The 15,555-nt window shown below is 39.9% G+C and overlaps 1 protein-coding gene across 3 annotated transcripts in view; it reads right to left on the bottom strand.

Moving 5' to 3' along the window:
* The window catches only part of PTPRG (protein tyrosine phosphatase receptor type G), a 771,055-nt gene that overhangs the window by 315,241 nt on the left and 440,259 nt on the right, over positions 1-15,555 (bottom strand). For all 3 annotated transcript variants that reach the window (XM_055414236.2, XM_055414235.2, XM_055414238.2), the window contains exon 3: positions 14,680-14,859. In XM_055414236.2, the coding sequence (XP_055270211.2) occupies positions 14,680-14,859 (180 nt within the window). The remainder of the gene's footprint in view (positions 1-14,679; positions 14,860-15,555) is intronic.

Here is a 15,555-nt window from a genome sequence, read left to right as displayed (position 1 = left end):
AAAATAGGGTGCGGGGGTGAACAATGAGTTTCCAAACCAAACTTAAAAGATATCTTCTGTTGCATTGAAAAAGCTCATGGTTATACGATGTGAATTATTTCCTCATGTTCCTGGTAAAACGCAAACCAAAAGCATCAGTTTGCATACATTAGCACATTCTAGATGAAGAATGCTCTCAAGAGTCAGTTGACTCTAACTTCTGAAAATTCCCAGGGAATGGTCTCAGAATTTATCCATTTCATAGTCGGAAAAGAAAAACAAACACAAACCACAGTGACAGAGTAAGTTTCTCTGAATCAGGTCTCTTAAATCTGCCTGATAATCAAAATTTTTTCTCTTTCTTATACATTGATTCCTAGGGCTTCCCTAGTGGCTCAGATGGTAAGGAATCTGCCTGCAGTGCAGGAGACCGGGGTTCAATCCCTGGGTTGGAAAGATCCCCTAGAGAAGAAAGTGGCAAACCACTGCAGTATTCTTGCCAGGAGAATCCCATGGACAGAGGAGCCTGGGGGCTACAGACCATGGGATCGCAGAGTCACACAACTGAGTGACTAACACTGTCACTTCTTTCACCTGGTGCCACCCCAAGATTCACTCTGGAATGAGATGGGAAATACACATAAGCGGGATGCAAAAGACATGTTTCTTCAATCAGAAAACTTAGCCAACATATCAGGTAATAAAACTTGCAGGGTCTACAAATACTAAGGTAGGCTTTTCAGTGGTAAAAATCCGTCTGCCAATGCAAGAGATCCAGGTTCAATCCCTGGGTCAGGAAGATCCCCTGGATGAGGAAATGGCAACCCACTCCAGCATCCTTGCCTGGGAAGTCCCATGGACAGAGACGCCTGGCAGCCTACAGTCTATTGCGTTATTAAGAGTCGGACATGGCTTAGTGACTACAACAAGAAACCAATATCAAGGCAACAATAAAGGGAAGACAGCCAGGGTTGGGGAATGTTTTCATATTTGATATGGTGTACAGAAAAGGGCAGTCAAAATTCTCATTAAGTCACTTAAATAACTGAAGTTTAGTAGATTTACTTTTCTATTTCTTTGAATTCTAAGAAACTTTTGTTTAGTCCATCTGAAAAAATGTCAACAATTCAAATCCTAAATTTCAAAACCACATCTTCCTTAAAACCTGGAAAAGAGAAATCAAGAACAAAAAACATGGACTTTATTACTAGCAGAAAAATTATCCAAAAGGAATGTAATACCCAAGTAGATAAAAAAGATTTTATTTTGTAAGTCATATATTTCCCCCTCCTTGCTGTTTGAACTGAATTCATTCATTCAAACACTTATTGGCTGCTAAATACACATTAAGTTTCAACCGATATATTAAATGGTTTGTGATCAAAAGCTCAACTTTTTTAAGGCAGGGAAAACCTTTCATATCCTCATCATCTGCTCTTCCTAAAGAGATCCCAGTTCGAGTCTTAGAGAGAAATCCTGCATGAAAATTAGGTCTCCATAAAAGATAGGGACTAAACTAATGACCCATTTCTAAAACAAGTATAATTAGTTTCAGCACTTCTCTATATAAAGGGAGCACTAAATGCAAGTGAAGGAAACCTGTTTGTGTAAATCCCTTTTTACTGCAGTCAAAAGGCAGTTTTCCTCCAACTTCTGAAAAATACGCAATTAGTAGAATAGAGATTAAAGGATAAGATGAAATAAAAGTGTTTCTTAGGCTGACTGAATATGCTACAGCATTGTTCCACTTTTAATTCTGCTAGCATGGTTTAGAACAAGGGTTGGCGAACTTTTTCTATAAAAGGTTAAGATAAGACATACTGAAGGATTGGTGGGTCCTATGGCTCCTGTTTCAACTACTTAACAGTATTCATAACACAGAAGCAGCAAAACATAGTACGTAAATGCTCAGTTGAGGCTTTGATCCAATAAAAACTTATCCATACTATAATTTGGATATGATTTTCATAGGTTATGGAATATTCTTCTCCCTTTGTCTCTTTTTTATTTTCCCAACCATTAAAAAACATAAGAACAAGCAGGAGGGGGCTGTCATTTGGTGATCTCTGCTGCTGCTGCTAAGTCACTTCAGTCATGTCCAACTCTATGTGACCCCAGAGACAGCAGCCCATCAGGCTGCCCCATCCTTGGGATTCTCCAGGCAAGAACACTGGAGTGGGTGATCTCTACGATATAATATATTTTAGAAGGCAAACTATTATATGGAACCTGTGTGCCAAAGCCAAAATACCTATGAATTAACTCAGTAGTGTCCTAAACACTGTTGATGACTCTCAGCCGGTTACAGATTCTATACATATCATTTTGCATCAAAAGGACGGAGGCAAACATTTGGAGTGCATCTGTTACAATACATCCAGGGACTCAGCAGCATCTTATAAATATTTGATTTTACCTAAATCATTTATGTCTCTGTCAGGGGTCATTTTACTTGTTTTACATGAATAATTAAAAGCATAATTAGGCAACTGTACAACCTGAAACACTAATCTCATTTTTCATTTTACAGTATCTCTCACTAGAGAACACAGCATGCCATGAGCACGTACTGCCCCCACCTTCCGAAAGCAGCTTACGGCTTACATTTTTGTTTACGTGGAACACTGGGAAGAGAGAACTTGCCCAGCTACCACGCGACAAGTTTCTGCCGACCACAGATAACACAGCTGAGCTTCACAACAAAATGTACCAAAGGTAGTTGCTGCAGAGCACAGAGTGTGCTAAGAGCCTCGAGCTCAGAGGACAGACAGACCTGGGTGACAGTCTTGTTCTGCCACTTAAAAGCTGGGTGACCTTGGGCAAGTTATTTCTCTGAGTCTCGGCTTCCCTCATTACTCAAATGGCGTAAACAGTGCCTACCTGGTGAGGCTGTTTTGATGTTTGAAGGAAATCACACACAGAAAGCGCTGAACACAGCGCCAGCAATTCAGCAAGTGCACGGTCAATGCGGGTTATTGTCAAACTGTGCGCAGCGCAGATGGGTGACCACACCTGTACTTTCACTTTCAGACAGAGCTCCAACTCTAAAGCAATATTGTTTGTCCCACAAAACAAAACTGTGTCCTTGAGCAGAATCAACAAACAGCAAAGGGAGATGTGGCCCGAATACTTGAGATGAAAAGTGTCGAATAGCTGCTTTGAATTCACTATAACACCGAGTAAAAAACATATTTCCATTATTTGTGTCCTTTTGGGCTTATCAATGGAAAAGAAAGTCTCAATCTGATGTCTAACATGCACTCCACACTTCAAATGATACTCATTCATTTCCCCCTTTTACCAGAAGTATTTAAGCTAGAACGTAATAACACTGGTACCTTTTATTTATTTTCACAGCTTATAGGCATAATTTTTTACATACGTCTATCACATGTCAAATAGCACGCGTTTTTGCATTAGGGTGTTGATAAAATGTTTTGTTTTAAAATCAGTTCATTTTAATTAAAATGAAGGGACTCAACTGAAAAGCAGTAATATAGCATGATAGGTAAATGATGCTATGATAATAAATATGTACATTTTAATTTAAATTTTAAAACAATAGCACAAAAAAGTGAATCTGGGTAAGGCAACATTTAGGAAAGTAGCAAGCAACAAAGAAGGTAGCAAGCAACAGCTGAAGACTGGAGAAAGATGGGCTGGGAGAAGGATGAGGAGGCAAGTAAGTTACCTAGGAGTGGACTTTACAGAACGAGGCCCTCTGGCTGTTCAACTGCTAATCCTCATGAATTTTGATGAGGTCAAAGCAGAATGATAGAGGAAGTGGAAGAAGCTGCAGGTTTCAAATTCAGAATCCTTAACCTCGAGTCCAAAATCCATAGCAACAGCTACTCACAGATTTGGGGGTCTATGCCCTTCTGAAATAGGAAGTAAAATTCTGAGCATAGGGACATAAATAGAGCTGGACTCTGGAGCCACTTGGGTTTGGATTTTAGTCCTAGATCTGCCACTATCCAGTTTTGACAAAGTTACTGCAATTCTGGGTGCTTCCATTCCTGTTCTATAAAACTGGAATAATACAACAGCAACTTCACAAGTTTGTTGTGGGATCACAATAGTTGACATAGGGTGAATGCCCAGAAGAGTAATTCATTCACCACATTACTGCATGAAGATGGCACTGTAAGCGCCCAGAAATAAATCCATACATATATGGGCAATTAATTTACAAGGAGCAAAGAACATATGATGGAGAGAGGATAAGCTTTTCAACAAATGGTGTTGGGAAAACTGGGCTGTCACATACAAAAGAATGAACACTATCACTTCATATCATATGAAAAAATTAACTCAAAATGAATTAAAGACCTGAATATAAGACTGAAACCATAAACTTCCTAGAAGAAAACATAGGTGGTAAACTCTTTGACATGGGACTTACTCATTCTTTTCTAGATCTGACTACAAAGACAAGAAAAACAAAAGCAAAAATAAACGAAGGGGAATATATCAAAGTGAAAAGCTTCTGCACAGAGAAAGAAACCATCATCAAAATGAAAAAGCAGGGGCTTCCCTGATTGGCTCAGTGGTTAGGAATCCGCCTCCCAATGCAGGGGGCACAGGTTCAATCCCCATTCTGGGAAGATCCCACATGCCACAGAGCAACTAACCCTATGTGCCACCACTACTGAAACTGTGCCCTCGAGCCCGGGAGTCACAAATACTGAAGCCCTTGCGCCCAGAGCCTGTGCTCTACACGAGAAGCCACTGCAGTCAGAAGCCCACACACCTCAACGAGAGTAGCTCCCGCTAGCTGCAACTACAGAAAAGTGCTCGCACAGCAATGAAGACACAGTGCAGCCATAAAATAAACAAATATACATCTTTTAAAAAAGGAAACACAATTTAAAAGAAAAGGCAACCTATTAAATGGGAGAAGGTGCTTGCTATGTGTATACCCACTAAGGGGTTAATACAAAGAACTCACAGAATTCAATGACGACAAGACAAACAATCCGATTGAAAATTAGGTAGAGGACCTAAGTAGACATTTTTCCAGAGAAGACATACAGATGGCCAACAGGCACATGAAAAGATGTTCAACATGACTAATTAACAGGAAGAAGCAAAACAAAATCACAGTGTAAATCACCTCACGCCTGTTACAATTGCTATGGCCAAAAAGACAAGAAATAAGTACAGGCAATGGTGTGGAGAAAAGAGAAACTTTGTGCACTGTTGGTGGGGATTTCTTCACTATAGAAAACAGTAAGAATAAGCAAGAACAGAACTGTCATTTGACGTAGCTATTCCACTTGGGCATTTATCCAAAGCATATGAAAACTACATTTGAAAAGATACGTGAACCTCTATGTTTAAAACAGCCATGATAAAGAAACAACCTAAGGGCTCACAGAGAGACGAACAGATAAAGAAGATGTGGTATATGTATACACAATGGAATGCTACTCAGCCATGAAAAAGAAAGAAATTTTGCCACTTGCAACAACATGAACAGACTTTGAAGATATTGCTCTAAGTGAAATAAGCCAGAAGGAGAGAGACAGATATGCATTACTTCAGTTATGTCTGGAAACCTCCCCCCCCACCCGCCAAAAAAAGAGCAAACTAAAATGAAAATGAACTCATTGATACAGAGATCAGAGGAGCAGTTACCAGGGGTGGGTGAAATGTGTGGAGGGAATCAACTGTATGGTGACTGATGGTAATGAGACTTGGGGTGCTGATCACCTTGCAGAGTACACAGATGTCAGATTATAACACTGAATACCTCAAGATTATATTTAAAAAATAGACGGCATTGTATAACTACTGTTATAACAGTTCTTCCAGGAAGAGCATCCACAGCTTTCATAGATTCCACCTGTGTCCAGGGCTCCCCATAATGCAAAAATGCTCTGCACAGGGGCAGGGGAGACATATGAGTCACACCATGGATAAGGGATTACTTTCTGAATTTGATGGGGTGACTGAGGACCAGGCAAGACATCCATTAATGGTTAATAAATTATACTCAACGTGTGTAAATAATGCTGGCCTAAAGCAAGTATTCCCACTAAAATCTGACTAAATAGCAACAGATGCCAAAAATTTTTTAAAAATCGATGTGAGAAGGAAAATAAGCTCCTCAGTATCTTACCTCCACCACTTGTCAATCAGCTTTCAACACTACAAGGTGGGGAAAGACTACCATTATTGGATCATTAATGCTGAGACCCCCAACCACCCACAATTTCAGTGTGCATCAGGGAATGCTTAGGGGCTCCTGGTCAAAAGAGAAACTCCCTGTCTGGAAGTCAACACACACGAGCTCAAGCACTAACCTTCTACTGACTTCCCTATAGGCACCAGCATTTACTTTACCTAATATTTACCAGTAACTACTGGGGAAGAAAAGCAAAGATTTTAAATGAGGTATTATCTCCCGCCCTCACAGAGTGTATAGTTGGTGGGGAAGACAGGCCCCAGCACCTGATGCGAAGAACTGACTCATTGGAAAAGACCCTGATGCTGGGAAAGATTGAAGGTGGGAGGAGAAGGGGACGACAGACGATGAGATGGTTGGATGGCATCACTGACTCAATGGACATGAGTTTGAGTAAACTCTGGGAGTTGGCAATGGACAGGGAGGCCTGGTGTGCTGCAGTCCATGGGGTCACAGAGTTGGACACAACTGAGTGACTGAACTGAACTGAAACTAGGCAAGATGGACAAGGCAGAATAGTTAACCCTTTAATCATAAAATATGTTGGATGACAACCCAGTAGAAGGTTCTGTGCCCTAAAACCGAAAAGTGGACTTTAAAGATTACCCTCCAAGTTCAAAATCTACATGCGTCTAGTTATATAACAGAGTGCTGGTTTGCCCATTCTGTAATTGGTAAATTAAGCTTCAGTTTACCCAGAAGATAGCTGCTACTACCTGAGCGCAGGGCTAGGGCTGTGGGAATAACAGAAAGGATGTGGAGCTTGGCAGGCAGCAAACAGAGCTCACAGTGTGTCTGGCAAAGACAGATCTACGGAAATAGCTCCAACTTGAATTTCAGGGTTCAGGCAAGACTGAACACTAACAGGCTGACAAGAATCCAAGAATCTGGATATTTTATTTTTTAAAAACTTTTTATGTTGTATTGGGGTATAGCCGATTAACAATGCTGTGATAATTTCATATGAACAGCGAAAGCACTCAGCCGTACATACACATGTATCTGTTCTCCCCCAAATTCCCCTCCCATCCAGGCTGCCGTATAACAATGAGCAGATTTCTCTGTGTTATATAGTAGGTCCTTGCTGGTTATCCATTTAAAATATAGCAATGTGTACATGTCCATCCCCAACTCCCTAACTATCCCTCTCCCCTGCAACCGTAAGTTCATTCTCCCAGCCTGTGAATCTGTTTCTGTTTTGTAAGTAGGTTCATTTGTATAATTTTTTTTAATTCCACATATAAAGGATGTCGTAGAATATTTCTCCTTCTCTGATTTACTTCACTCAGTATGACAATCTCTAGGTCCATCCACGTTGCTGCAAACGGCATTATTTCACTCTTTTTAATGGCTAAATAATAAGGGATCTGGATATTTGAAATAGGAAAATTTAAAAAGTGAAGAGCCAAAGCACATTTAGCATCCCCCAAAGAAGAACAGAATTTTTTCTTAACTACACTTAAATTTTCTTTTTTGGGCAACCTCGAGCTAACCACAGGTGCTACAGGGTATTACAAAGACAGGCTTGGGCAGGCCCAACCTGCCCAATGTCAATGCTGCTGAACACCCAGATGCTTTCAAACATCTGTCTACTTGGCTGATGCTCTGCTTCTAATCAGAAACCCTGGCAGCTTCTTTGTGAGCAAAATGACCAATTCATTAATGGCATGAATAAAACTCACAGCTTAAAGAAGAAAATGTGATCCAGGGAAAAAGATCCAATGCCGGTCCCTCTTCAGTACCTATCAAGGATCACTAAGATGACTGCAATAGGGTGGTGGGTGATAGAATAAAAATAAGTAACGGTTTCTTATTAAGCCAAATTGGAAACCCTAAGAATATGGACTTGGGAGATCACTGTGTTATTTTCACTTGTTCCAAAAACCTGTCCTACATCAATATGCCAGGAATAGAGGTTTTATTGAAATGAGGACATACTTAGATTTTCACCATCAATGCTGGACACTCTATTCTTTAAGCAAAGTCCCTTTTCAAACCGTGGTTCTCATCTGCAACTAGCTATAAGGACAACAGGAAGAAGGGAGAGAAAGGGGACAAAGTCAGGAGCTGGGAGTAAAGACAGATCAACAGGCAAGAACCAGTCTTGTTACAGGAGAGGGGAAATTCAGGGAGATGTGAGAAAAAAGACGGAGAGAGCGAAACCACGAAAAACGAAAGCATGTGGAGATATACTCATGAACAGACAGGACATAGATTACAAAGTAAAAGAAGAGCAAGCGCAAATAGGGAGAGTCAAGAAGACAAGCATGCAGAATTCCTAGAATATTCCTTACCAATCTCAGAGCTGTTAAAGGCTTCTCTATGCGTGTGACACCGGGACAGTCATGCTGAAACTATGGAACTCACTCCTGAGTGAGGGCTGAGCACAGAAGTCCATGAATCTGGACAGAAATCAAGCACCATGCAAATCACCACTGGAAACCCTGTGAGGAGCCCATGATGGCTCTCGGTAAGATTCACATCAGTTTCTCCACCAAACTTGCTCAAAATACTGATTCTTCAGGGCACCATGGAGGCAGCACTTGGTCAAGCAGCAACTGCAATGAATGTAGAGTGTCCTTTCTGGTCAGACACTCGCTTGGATGGGGGTAGTGTGGGGCTTACCATGTGAGCAAAAAGAGAAGCAGCGTCAAATGCTTCTCTTGCACTGAACTGGGGTGACGTGCTCAGTCATGGAACGAACATGTGGAAGTGACTGAGGCTGATTTTAAGACTGTATTTTTCTCTTTATACCAGCCTGCAGTGAGACTGTTCATTGAGACTTAGTTTAAGTCTGTGGATTCTCATGGAACTGCTTTATCATAAAAGCTCCAAGGACTAGGTGAAATAAAGTAGATGCAACAGTCTCCTAATCTTTGTCGAATTATATGGGCTCAGCAACATATTAGGACACGGTTCTTCCACAATTTGCCTATGCAGACTTTCCCAACTGTTGATCTATTTTTATTAACAACTAGTTTTTAATTCATCTATGTCAGATATACGTTCAGTCCAGTTCAGTTCAGACTGACTCTCCGCGACCCCATGAATCACAGCACGCCAGGCCTCCCTGTCCATCACCAACTCCCGGAGTTCACTCAAACTCATGTCCACAGAGTCGGTGATGCCATCCAGCCATCTCAGATATACGTAGACAAATAAGAAAGATTGTAGGCAAAGAAAAAATAGAGCAAACCAATATGAAAGTGCGAAAATAGTAGTAATGTGCATTTTGGCAAATGGATTTACTGTCTGGCCTTAGTGTAAAGTAAAAGAGGTGGAAAGATTAAAAAAAAAAACCCTCCGAATAGTTAAAACTCACTGCTTATTAACATACCCAGAACCACTATCTACATCTTAAATTCCAATCATTTAGTGACAAGTTAATGCTAGGAACAGCAAGATTATCTTGAAACGTTCTTGTTGAATGCATTATCTTTTCATTCTACAAAAATGAAAGAAAGGGAAATAACTTTAGATGAAATCAAATGAGAACTGGCAAAATAGAGAGTTATGGCTGTTCAGAAAGAAACAGAGAGATGCTATCTGTCTTCTAAGGATATCTTAGACAACTTTCGAGAAGTGGACTAGGGATTAACCACGTTGCTCTATTGATTATGCTGGATTGGATATATGGTCCTCTCCACAGGTTAAGACATATATGAACATTAAAACTGTTTTATGGGAAAGTTACTGTCTGTATGTAACAGGCTGCTTTAAATATTAACTTTCTGCATTCATATTTTAATATCCAAAAGACAGTCTATTTTACAGATAAGTGACCTGTAAATTTCCAACAGAAAAAATAAGTATCTCTTCCTGAATTTATTTTGTAGAAGTGCAAGTTTCAAGAAAAGACTTTTGGGGCTCAAAAACTAATGACTGAAGAAAAATAAGGTTTTTTTGGCATCTAGACAAGAAAGTTAGATCCAAAATGAATGATGGTAACAAAGGCAATGTGGCTCATGTTATACTTTTTTCTTTATTAAACTTTTAATCTTCCTGATAACTATAGATCCACATGTAGTTTTAAGAAATAATATACAGGTCCTGTGTTCCCTTTATTCAGTTTCCCCAAATGGTCAAATCTTATAAAACTGAAGTACAATGATATGTACTTTTCTTACCTAATATTATCCAGTTTACCTATCAATACTATTCACTGCTGGTATTATCAACTCCCACATTTACTTCAGATACATGGCATCCTGCCCTGCATTTGTACTGTGTTCAACTCAGTTTATATGATCCAGACATAATAGACAAAGCAAATGGATCCTCATTTCTCTAAAAATGCTGGAATATTTATGAACTCATCTGGCATTTTAAGAACAGGAGAATAAAGCTTCTAGGTTCATGTATCTTTGAAAAAAAAAAAAAGAACAAGACAGGTTTTTCGGCACTCAAGTTTCTAGAGAAACATACATTGAGACTCTCTTAAGAGAACAGAAGATACAATTTGATGTTTACATTTAACACTGCATACCCCAACATTCACCACAGCACTGTTTACAATAGCTAAACAGTGAAAAGCAACCTAGATGCCCATCGGCAAACAAATGGATAAGAAAGTTGTGATACATATACACAATGGAATATTCTTCTTTCTTTCTTTTCAGTTGCTCAGTCGTGTCCGACTCTCTGCGACCCCATGAATCACAGCATGCCAGGCCCCCCTGTCCATCACCAACTCCCGGAATTCACTCAAACTCATGTCCATCGAGTCGGTGATGCCATCCAGCCATCTCATTCTCTGTCGTCCCCTTCTCCTCCCGCCCCCAACCTTTCCCAGCATCAGAGTCTTTTCCAGTGAGTCAACTCGTCGCATCAGGTAGCCAAAGTATTACTCAGCCATTAAAAAGAACACATTTGAATCAGTTCTAATGAGGTGGATGAAACTGGAGCCTATTATACAGGGGTGAAGTAAGTCAGAAAGAAAAACACCAATACAGTATACTAACACATATATATGGAATTTAGAAAGATGGTAACGATGACCCTATACGTAAGACAGCAAATGAGACACAAATAAAAAGAACAGACTTTTGGACTCTGTGGGAGAAGACGAGGGTGGGATGATTTGAGAGAACAGCACTGAAACATGTGTATTACCATATGTGAAACAGATGACCAGTCCAAGTTCGATGTATGAAATGGGGCACTCAAAGCTGGTGAACTGGGACAACCCAGAGGGATGGGATGGGAAGGGAGGAGGGAGGGGGGCTCAGGATGGGGGACACATGTACACCCATGGATGATTCATATCAATGTATGGCAAAAATCACCACAGTATTGTAAAATAATTAGCCTCCAATTAAAGTAAATAAATATTAATTTTTAAAAATTAATTGTACTTAAAAAACCAATCACTCCTATGGAACCATGTTAGATTGATTATTTATGGGCTATTAGCCTGTCTAGCATGATGTCATAAATTTTGAAGTCATAAGCACAGTTTGAGAAGTAACAAAGATTTATTTCTGCTTCTCAGAAAGCCGTGCTTCTGAATTTCAGAGACAGACGCATTCATATTTGGATGGCTGTGCTCTAAAGTCAGGCGCATGCGCCCACAGATAGGCAACAACTTGTGGATCACTCTGGACGCCAGCAGAGTGACAGAGATTGATAATCAGCTTCTGGAAGACCAAGGTCATGAATCAACTTACACTGAGTGAACCCTACACTTGTCTAAAACCTGTCATTGGAGATACCAAGCTGAAAGCTGTCACTGAAACATGTTATCTTTGCAGAAGGCTGTCAAGCGTTGCAAGTCAAGTAGAAAACCGTATCAGAGGGCCCAGCAAATTGCCTTTGGCAGGCTTCCGGAATGTGGCACCAAGGTGGCCAATCACCCCCAGATGTGATTACCCCAGCATAGCAAAGCTCTTGCCACCACATTCAGACTGTCTATAGAGTAATATTCCCATCACAGATCTCCAAAGGACACTCACATTTGAAACACAAAGCAGAGCAACTGTCAGAGAAAATCTGAATTGTTACACCATCTAAACTCAGAGAGTAGAAAGGTGCAGGTGAAAAGGTGTATACAAATACTATCACCGGTATACAAGTTTGTCCTGAGCAGATGCTCAAATGGATGAATCGAGGTACAGGAGAAGGTAGCCTGCTATAATGCTCAAAGACCTGTTTATGGGGACACTATGAAAAAGAGCTCGAAGCCAGGAAACACCATGCTGAGTGGAAAACAATTCTCTAAGATCAAGTCAGACCAACCCAAAGCAATCAGCCACAAAAAAAATCTCTGACAAATGCTGGTTCAGAGAAAGAAAATGGAGCCCTAAAGTTGTACGTGCAGCCACTTAAGGTGTTTTTTGTTTTTTTTTTAAAGGCAACTCAGTGACCCACAACATGAATGGGACCAAAAGACAGATAATGAAGTCATTTTAGCTTCGCATGAGGGCTTCAGGCAGCCAAGGCTCCTGGAGGGATTGCTAAGAGTGCTCTGTACTGACATCCTTGGTTACAAAGGGATCGTTCCAAAGAGAGAGAGAGTGAGTCAGTTTTAATGGGTTGGGTTATAAGAGTAGAAAAATAAGGTAAGAAAAAATACCTTTAGCACCACAGAATCCCAGTTAACACTAGGCACAAATGTAATATTTATCTTCAAATCAAACAGTGGGGCACAGCAAGGCAATCTCTGATACTTCCATCAACAATCTGTAACTGTTATTTGCATGGTAGTGATTAAGAGGGAACTTTGCATTAGCAATTCTGAAAATGTGGTATTTCATATTCATGGACCCTAAGTGAAAGGTGAGGTAGGTAAAAGGAAGCTGGAGGATCAAACTGCTGCTCTGATACACAAAGGGATAAGACAGTGTTCATATATATTATAATACAAAACAAATATTAACAAATCAAATTCTCAAGGGAGATAAGAAATGCATTTCCATCTGTGCATTTGGCACAGTGATATCTAGTAGAAATTTCTGTAAGGACAGAATGTTCTCTGACTGTGCGGCCTCTTATGGCAGCCACTAGCTATAGGTGGCTACCGAACATATGAAACGTGGCTAGTACAATACTGACCGAAGAAATCTACAGGTTCTTTGAAATTCCTATCAAAATTCCAATGGTGTTTTTCACAGAAAAAGTTAAAACCATCCTAGAAATCCTATGAAACCACCAAAGACCCTGAATAAGAAAAGTAATCCTTAGAAAAAAGAACAAAGCTGAAGGCATTATACTTATAGATTTCAAATGATATTCCAAAGCTATGATAATCAAAATGGTATGGAATGGAACTGGCATAAAAATAAACACATCAACCAATGAAATAAAATCTAGATTCTAAGAAATAAACCCACGCATAGGAATATTTGCTCATGATTGACAAAGGAGCCAAGAATACTCAACGGGAAAAAGATAGCCTCGTCAATAAACGGTGTTGGAAAAATGAGACATTCACATACAAGAATGAAGCTGGACCACTAACTTACATCCCTCATGAAAAGTAACCTGAAATGGATTAAAGATGTAAATGTAAGACCTGAAACTATAAAACTCCTAGAAGAAAACATAGGGAGAAAGCTCCTTGACATTGGTCATGTCAATGATAATTTGGATATGATGCTAAGAGAACAAGTGACAAAAGCAAAACCAAACAAATGAGACTCACCAAAATGAAAAGCTCTGCACTGAAAAAGAAATGACCAATCAAATGAAATGGCAAAATGTTAAATGCCAATTATATTTTAATATGTGCTCAGGCACTCAGTCGTGTCTGACTCTTTGCAGAGCCATGGATTATATCCTCCCAGGCTTCCCTGTCCAAGGAATTTTCCAGGCAAGAATACTGTAGTGGGTTGCTATTTCTGACTCCAGGGACCTTCCTGATCCAGTGATCTAATACATGTCTCTTGCATTTCCTGCACTGGCAGGTGGATTCTTTACCTCTAGCGCCACCTGGGAAGCCCTATATCTTAATAAAGCTGAAAAAAATAAAGGTGACCCCCTACCTCTACCCCCCAAATACAAAGAATCTGAATGTGTGTCTCCTCTGCTTTCCAACACTGCAAATAGACACCCTAAGAAGGCAGGAAACAAAAACAAAACTATACATGGAATGAATTTTAATCTTACTTAGCTTTAATTAATTTAAATATAGCTCCATATGGCTAGTGGTCCCCATATTAGAACAGAGGTCTCAAAGTTCATTCTATATACTTTACATGGACTGACCCACTCAAATCTTTACAATTCTATGAGATCAATACCATTTCATTATCCATATACGTTTTTATCTTTATATTTTTACCCTATCACACTGAAAAAAAAATCTTTAAGCACAAAGTGGTTAGGCAGTTTGCCCCAAATCACACAGCTAGTAAAGCAAGCAGAGGTTCTTAAACCGAGGGTTAATTCCAGAGCTCTCTCTCAGCTATACATTCTCTATAGGAGCGTGCACGACTAAAGGAGCAAGTCATGGTGAAGGTACAGAGACACCAGAAACATTTCATGTCCGACATGCAGGTAAAGAAGACGCAGTTTACCTGTTTTCCCTGTGTTTTTCATCCAGGTTTTGTTAGAAGACTCATTGTCGAAGCCATCAAGTTGCAGATCCTGGTACTCTTCACTGACACGTGCATGCTGGTCTGAAATGTCTATAGGCGACTGCTGACGGCCCCCACAGCTGACACTGGACGTGAACCAGTGCTCAGGACCATAGGCGCCTGTTAAGAGAAAATAAGATTTCAATTCCTATGGCTCAAAGGGCACGGATGGAATGAATAAGACACACAAAAGTCAAGCACTTCATTTGCCAAGATACATTTTCCTATGTACCCCCACCCTAACGATGTTAGTACACTGGGAAGCTATCAGCCCAAGCCACTTGCTGGATAAGGCAAGAAAATGTAAGAAAAAAATGTTACTTGAGATAGTTTTGCTTCTTGATTTGCATTCAAATGTTTGCTCATTTTTTCCTGTCACCCAATTAAGAAAGTTGAGCAGAAGGGTTGTCAGAGTTATTCACATTAAAAAAATTGTTTTAAAAATAATTTTTCTAAAATAAACAGAGCATTTATTCACAAGAAAACACCTTCATCAATTTAACATGTTCTGCTATTGTGAACAATATATGAAACACAATTTTTTGTTATGTTTCTAGGAATTTCTGAACTAGAAACAAAATTAAAAGCAACACAACACTGGATGAGACTCACTACAAACAATGTAATCAATAGGACATGGTTTTCCTTTGGCTAATTGTGAGATTTTTCAGTGTAGCCAGTTTGAACACATATGCATTAAGGCACTCACTTCTCTTTCTCAGCCCCTCTCTGTCATAGGAGATGGGGATACAAAGCTACCTTAAGACTGCACTCAGTATTCATATAAATAAAGATTTTGGAGGGAGATATGCCATG

Source organism: Moschus berezovskii, chromosome 24, assembly GCF_049115385.1.
Source record: "Moschus berezovskii isolate FMDL1 chromosome 24, NW_MosBer_1.0, whole genome shotgun sequence".
Lineage (NCBI taxonomy): Eukaryota > Metazoa > Chordata > Mammalia > Artiodactyla > Moschidae > Moschus > Moschus berezovskii.
The sequence above is the reverse complement of the archived record's forward strand: the minus strand, read 5'-3'. Positions and strand labels throughout refer to the sequence as shown.